The sequence below is a fragment of the Silene latifolia genome, chromosome Y (assembly GCF_048544455.1).
Source record: "Silene latifolia isolate original U9 population chromosome Y, ASM4854445v1, whole genome shotgun sequence".
NCBI classification, from domain to species: Eukaryota; Viridiplantae; Streptophyta; class Magnoliopsida; order Caryophyllales; family Caryophyllaceae; genus Silene; species Silene latifolia.
The window spans coordinates 213,200,308-213,206,980 of record NC_133538.1 but is presented as its reverse complement, the minus strand read 5'-3'; the positions used below and the strand labels follow the sequence as shown (position 1 = coordinate 213,206,980).

General features: G+C 47.1%; 2 protein-coding genes across 2 annotated transcripts; both read right to left on the bottom strand.

The window, feature by feature from the left end:
* Nucleotides 1–1,757: 1,757 nt before the first annotated feature.
* On the bottom strand, nt 1,758–2,311 carry LOC141630034 (uncharacterized). The gene is made up of 2 exons (XM_074442925.1): nt 1,871–2,311; nt 1,758–1,829 (listed from the first exon to the last, which is right to left on the bottom strand). The coding sequence occupies exons 1-2, from the start codon at nt 2,309–2,311 to the stop codon at nt 1,758–1,760; spliced, it is 513 nt and encodes a 170-aa protein (XP_074299026.1).
* A 458-nt stretch (nt 2,312–2,769) lies between these two features.
* LOC141630033 (uncharacterized) lies at nt 2,770–4,515 on the bottom strand. The gene is made up of 2 exons (XM_074442924.1): nt 4,333–4,515; nt 2,770–4,179 (listed from the first exon to the last, which is right to left on the bottom strand). The coding sequence occupies exons 1-2, from the start codon at nt 4,513–4,515 to the stop codon at nt 2,770–2,772; spliced, it is 1,593 nt and encodes a 530-aa protein (XP_074299025.1).
* Nucleotides 4,516–6,673: the final 2,158 nt, after the last annotated feature.

Below are 6,673 nucleotides of genomic sequence, written 5' to 3'. Positions count from 1 at the left end.
GATATTTCTGTTGCTAAGCTCTTTTCCATCCCCGAGGACCGCAGGCTGTTTCCCCTTTTGCTCTCTGGCCTAGCCGACTCTGCTACCGAGGAAACTATGTCTTCTGGTAAACACCCTTCAATCTCTTGGAATTTCCTGCCCCCACTGATTCTCTATTCTGACCCCCTGCGTTCTTGTGCCACTACAGGAAGTGCCAGACCGTCTGCCTCCGAGATCCTGATGCGCCATGCCAGGAAGAGAACTGCTGATTCCTCTCACTCCCCTGCCTTCTCAAGAAGAAGGTCCTCCTCTAGACCTGCTCCAGAACCCATTAAAGTCACCCCAATATTACGCGCACCTGGGTCCCCCGTTCATACTGACGAGCTGCTTCTACGCCTCCCTGCTGAGTTTGAGGACGCCGACTGCCACCATCGGCCGCACCGGAAAGGCTTCGACCCCAGACTTGCTCAAAGGCGTTTGACTCGACGCCCCCAGGAAATGACCGACCTGGCTGCAGAACACTGCTTCCTGGTGAGCCTCCTTTCACTGCTTTTCTTCTTCCTTTGCCCCTGTGCTTTCATGACTAACGTGCTTTTTACTGCAGGCTCTCCAATCTTCCCTCTACCTTCGTAAGATGCTGCAGAGAGCCAAGGTTGAATGTCTGGTCTCCGTGGGGAAGAACAAGGAGCTCACAGCTACCCGTGCTAAGTTAAAGGAGCAGCTCCAAGCGGCTCTAAAAGAGAAGGAGGTAGCTAAAGATCAGCTGGCGACGACCCAGGAGGCCAACTGTGTTCTGACTGCCGGGTTGACTAAGGTAGAGGCCCGTGCTGAAGAGATGGCTGAGCTAGCCAAAAATGTGGGTGCCTACACTGCTTTTGAGGGGCGGATCGACGCATCCGTGCTTATACGAGGGGAGGCACACGTCCCGGAACTGGAGGAGGAGGAGCGCGAGTTTGCTCATGGACCCGAGCGCCTGTTCTCTCCCGGGCCGGGGCCGCCAACCCGAGCCTGATTACACGCCATGGATATTTCTCGAGCCATATCCGGGGTATCGAGGAGATCTGGGCCGGGAGGCTGGTGATGGCGCCTCTGCAACTCCTGAGGCTGTTCAGGCACCTGCAACGGAGAAGCAAACAGAGCATGGGGAGCAGAGCAATGGAAAGGAAGCAGTTATCGAGAGGATTGAGCTCTCTTAAATTTTATTTCAAATTATCTGGGGACTTGGCCCTGTGTGGCGCAAGTTTTGTAAAAAACTATTTTCTTTCTTGTTTTGGTCCGTTTTGTGCCTGCCGGTGTGCAGGTTTTGAATTTTTGATGGCGCCTGCTAATGGTAGCAGGTGCCCTAACTTAAAGTAGCTCCAGGCCCTGGTTTCTAGGCCCTACTTTTGTTACACTTGCGTTTTTGCCATTGATTTCTGGAGTTTTGATTCCACATAGACATACCCGGAAGTCGACCTGCTCCAGTGCACGCTCTTTTTTTACAGCGACAGATTTTTGATAACATATTTTACCCATGACGTAAAATATCTTATCACTCAAGGGTTGGGCGACTTAGAGCTTACCTCCATTGAATGTTTCTGACTAACAAGGAATGTTGCGTTCCTTGTGGTTCCAGACGTTTGAAATCCGTGCGTGCACCCATTGATCTACGACATAGCTAGCTAAGGAATTGCTGAGTTAACGTTAAGGTATGGGTGGTCTTAGTATGCCATACCCTGCGCGCTACCTCGGCGTATGCTCTCCATGTGGCTTGACTTAAGATAAACGTCTTCGTAGCCTCACATGGCAGGGGCTGGACCCTCAAAGTGTACCTCATCTGATAAGTAACCAACATTAGTACCAAAGCCTTTCTTCGTAGAAGCGTTATAAAGTCCAAAGTAGTGCAAATTACCTGGTGCTGTCTCATGGTGTTCCAGGGCAACATCTGGATCCAGGGTTTATCCAGGATTTGACCGTTCATGGTCATCAACCTGTATGCCCCATTCTTGACAACACTTTTGACCTGATATGGCCCTTCCCATTTGTAGGCAAATTTGCCTGCTTTGTGGTTCTTGGTATTTTCGAATACCCTTCTGAGTACAAGGTCCCCCACTTCAAGGGTCCTTATCTTGACATTTTTGTTGTACGTCCTTGCGACAGATTGCTTATACGATGCCATACGTATATAGGCACTTTCTCGTAGCTCATCAACTGTATCCAGACTTCTGGCCATTTCGACTTTGTTCTGCTCTGCCGTCTGACAGCCGTATCTATGCGTGGGTACCAGGACTTCTGAGGGTATTACTGCCTCTGCTCCGTATACCAGGCTAAACGGAGTCTGACCTGTTGCCATCTTAGGTGTTGTTCTATCCGACCAGAGTACCAGTGGTAGTTCATCTGCCCACTTTCCCCCCAACTCCTCCGTAGTTTTACGAGGTTCTCCACAATGATTTTATTGCTGGACTCGGCTTGGCCGTTGGTTTGTGGATATCTGGGGGCTGATTTTCTCAGTGTTATGTTCCATCTTGCACAGAAGCCCTCGGTATTGTCTGATATGAACAGGGACCCATTATCGCATATGATCTCGGATGGTATCCCAAATCTGCTTATGATGTTGCGTTTGATGAAAGAGATCACCTGTTGCTCCTTTACCTCTGTCATTGCTTCTACTTCAATCCATTTTGAGAAGTAATTGGTCATAGCTAGCATATACACTCTGTTTCCTGGAGCCCTGGACAGCTTACCCACTATGTCCATGCCCCACATCATAAATGGCCATGGAGAGATAATCGGATGCATTGGTTCTGCTGGCTAGTGGATTGCTCGAGCCGCCTTTTGACACGACTCGTAGCGTTTAGCATGATTCACTGCGTCTGCGCGCATGGTGGGCCAGAAATACCCTTGTCTTAAAATTTTGTTTGACAGACTTCGTCCTCCAGCGTGATTCCCGCACTCTCCGCTGTGCACATCTTTCAGTATCGTTTCAGCTTCCTCTTTGCCTAAGCACCTGAGGCATGGTCCTGCCAATGATTTCCTGAAGAGAATATTATCAATCATGTTGTATCTGGAAGCTTTTATCCTGAAACTTTGCGCTTCCTTTCTGTCTTCAGGGAGTGTTCCATCCCTTAGCCAATTTAGGTATGGAACCCTCCAATGCATCTGCGATCCTCTGCCGGAAACCAGCGTCCTGGCTCCTTGTGCACACTGCATGTGTACATCCTCTTTCGTTGGTTTCTGATCTGGCTCTCCCTGGATGGCTGGGGTCAACACATGAGTAATCGGTATGTTTGACAATTCTACGGGCTGGAAGGTGGATCCTAATGTGGCCAGAGCGTCTGCCTCCACATTCTGGTCCCGCGGCACCTGAGTTATCTTGAAGGTTCTGAATTTTGACTTTCGCTCTGTGGCTATTTTCAAGTAAGCTATCATCTTTGGATCACGCGCTACATACTCATTGTTTACATGGTTTACCACAAATAAGGAGTCACTGTATACCCTCAGGTTTCTCACCTTGAGCCCTGACGCCATCTGCATCCCAAGTATAAGAGCTTCATACTCGGCTTCGTTGTTGGTTGCCTTGAACTCGCACCTAACGGCTTGCACTATCATGTCTCCTTTAGGAGATCGAAGGACCAGACCTACGCCAGCCCCTCTTGCATTTGAGGCTCTATCAATGTATAAGGTCCAAATTTCACCATCCTGATTTCCTGTTATTGCCAGCATTCCTTCTTCTGCCTCCCTACGGGTGGCGAGGCAGAAGTCAGAGATGAAATCTGCCAGGGCTTGGGATTTTATCGCCGTTGTGGGTTCATATTTCAAGTTATAGCCACTAAGATGTACTGACCACTTAGTCATTCTACCTGAAAGTTCAGGCTTCCTCATAATAGTCTTTAGCGGGTAATTGGTTATGACATGGATGGTGTGAGATTCAAAGTACGGCCGCAGTTTATAAGAAGCGGTAACCAAAGCCAATGCTAGTTTTTCAAAGGAAGTGTACCTGGTCTCTGCAGGGAGCAGAGACTTGCTAATATAATACACAGGATGCTGCACTCCTTCCTGTTCTTTGACCAGGACTGCGCTTACGGCTGCTTCCGTAACTGACAGATACAAAAATAGCGGTTCCCCTTGCTCAGGTTTCGCGAGTAGTGGTGGCGTGCTTAGGTAGGTTTTGAGTTTTGCGAATGCTTTTTCATGCTCTTCAGTCCATTCGAATTTCTGACTCTTCCTCAATATATCATAGAACAGTTTGCACCTATCCGAGGCCCTTGATATGAACCTATTTAGGGCCGCCACCTTCCCCGCTAGCCTCTGCACATCTTTTGGCTTCTAGGGTGATTCCAGCTGGAGTATTGCTCTTATCTGCTCCTTGCTTGCCTCAATTCCCCTCTGGGTCACCATATACCCTAGGAATTTTCCTGAAGATGCCCCAAATGAGCACTTGGATGGATTAAGTTTCATTTTAAATTCCCTTAACGTCTGGAAGGTATCTGCCAAGTGCTCCATGTGCATTTCTGCTTTTTTAGATTTCACTACCATGTCGTCAATGTATACCTCCATGGTCTTTCCTATTTGTTGTTTGAACATTTTATTTACCAACCGTTGATAAGTGGACCCGGCGTTCTTTAGGCCAAAGGGCATGACCTTGTAACAATATATGCCTCTTCCGACATGAATGTTGTTTTCTCTTGATCTTGTGGATGCATCTTAATTTGATTGTAACCGCTCCAGGCATCGAGGAAAGTGAATACCTCGTGTCCTGCAGTAGCGTCCACCATTGCATCGATATGTGGTAGTGGGAAGGGATCTTTGGGACAAGCTTTGTTTAGATCTGTGAAGTCTACGCACACCCTCCATTTGCCATTCTTCTTGGGCACCACTACTACGTTAGAGAGCCACTCAGGGTAACTGACTTCTCTAATTTTACCTGCTGCCAGGAGACTGTCTACTTCTTTGTTGTTGACCTCATTTCTTTCTGCCGCGAATTTTCTTCTCTTCTGCTGTACTGGGGTGCAGCTTGGGTTCACGCTTAATTTATGCGAAATAACGGATGGGTCTATGCCTACCATATCATTGTGGGACCAGGCGATGCAGTCCATGTTGTTCTTGAGAAATTGAATCAGCAGATTGCGCAGCTTCTCATTGCAAGTTGCCCCAATCAACACTGTCCTATCCGGGTGTTCCTCGTCCAGGTGTATCTGGTCCAGTTCCTCCGAGGGAGGCTCCTTGTATTCTGTCGAGGTGCCCCGGTCCTGTAATTGCTATGAGGGGAGCTTGGTTGTAGCCTTGAGGGCTAGGGTATAACAGTTTCTAGACTCCTCTTGACCTCCTTTTACCGTAACCGTGTCCCATGGTGTTGGGAACTTGAGACACTGATGATATGTTGAAGGCACTGCCTTCATCTGATGCAGCCACGGTCTTCCTAGTATCACGTTGTAGGTGGTTGGTCCTTCGATGACTAGGTATCTCACTAGTTTATTAACTCCTTTAATATACGTTGGGATGGTTATCTCTTCCACCGAATGTGCGGTCTCCCCACTGAATCCCACCAGGGGCACAGATTTCTTTATCAGGTTTTCTTTGTCAAAACCCATGGTCTTGAGAGTTTCGAGCATGATAAGGTTCACGGAGCTCCCTGTATCTACCAATGCTTTCCGCACGGTGCAATTGCCAATGGATAATGTTATAGTTAGGGCATCGTCGTGCTGCTCTGCGCCGCTTTCTATGTCAGTCTCATCGAAAGTTACCGGGGGTAAATTGCTCTGGCTTACTCTGTACGAAGTTTCTAGATGTTCCCCTTTACTTCCGGTGGCTTTCCTTTTGGCAGCGGAATATGTTAGACCTGATAGCTCGGATCCGCCTGTTATCACGTTAATAATTTTCGTGCATATGGGTGGAGCAGAAGGAAGCACCTGATTTGCTGCTTCTCTTCTATCCTGCTTGCCCCCACGTGATAACAGGTGGTCTAAGTTTCCCTTGCGTACCTGGAACCTCACCTCCCTCCGCAACTTGTAGCAATCTTCTGTTCTGTGACCTATATCTTGGTGCCATTCGCATCTTTTTGTGGGTTAATATCCGTATAATACCCTTTAAATTTAGGACTATAACGTAAATTTAACATGCGAATATCGTCATAAAACATAAATACAATAGAGAAACGATAAAGATAGAAATCAACCTCGGGTCCTTTGATGCACGGCGTAAAGAACAGAAATCAAACGAGATTCCCTCCTAATTGTTGCACCCAAGACTTGTCCGAGATATGCCCTTGTGCTAGATGGTGTTCTCTGATTGCCTTGCAATATTGAGAGAACTTGTTGTGAGGTTTTCGAGATGTGAGATCTAGGTTTCAGAGAGAAACTGTCTCCAAAACCCTAGTTTTCTGTAAAATGAATTGTCTAGGTCACAAAAGGAGAGGAGCTCTCCTTTTGTGTGTTTCGGCCAAAACCGAGAGCCCTCATGGGGAAGTGGGCTTCCACTTCCTCTTACTTTTAGCTCGAGGTCCGGTTAAGCCAAATGCTAAAATGTATATGACGGGTTTGTATTATAAATCATCATCGGTTATCGATTATTAATACATCGACTAATAACACGGATTAGTTGAAGTATTAATACATGTCCGACAAAGACAATATTGTATAATTAATATTCAATATACATTAATTAAATATAAATCGCTTATATTTAATTTTACGAATTAACTGGTTAATTCGCCTTA

What these genes read in the sequence shown, in the direction of transcription:
- LOC141630034 (XM_074442925.1), bottom strand. Translation starts at nt 2,311, where the DNA reads ATGGCAACAGGTCAGACTCCGTTTAGCCTGGTATACGGAGCAGAGGCA. An exon ending in ACACCATGAGACAGCACCAG is followed by an intron (nt 1,830 to 1,870) that starts GTAATTTGCACT and finishes GCTTCTACGAAG; the next exon opens with AAAGGCTTTGGTACTAATGT.
- LOC141630033 (XM_074442924.1), bottom strand. Translation starts at nt 4,515, where the DNA reads ATGGAGGTATACATTGACGACATGGTAGTGAAATCTAAAAAAGCAGAA. An exon ending in TGACCCAGAGGGGAATTGAG is followed by an intron (nt 4,180 to 4,332) that starts GCAAGCAAGGAG and finishes ATATTGAGGAAG; the next exon opens with AGTCAGAAATTCGAATGGAC.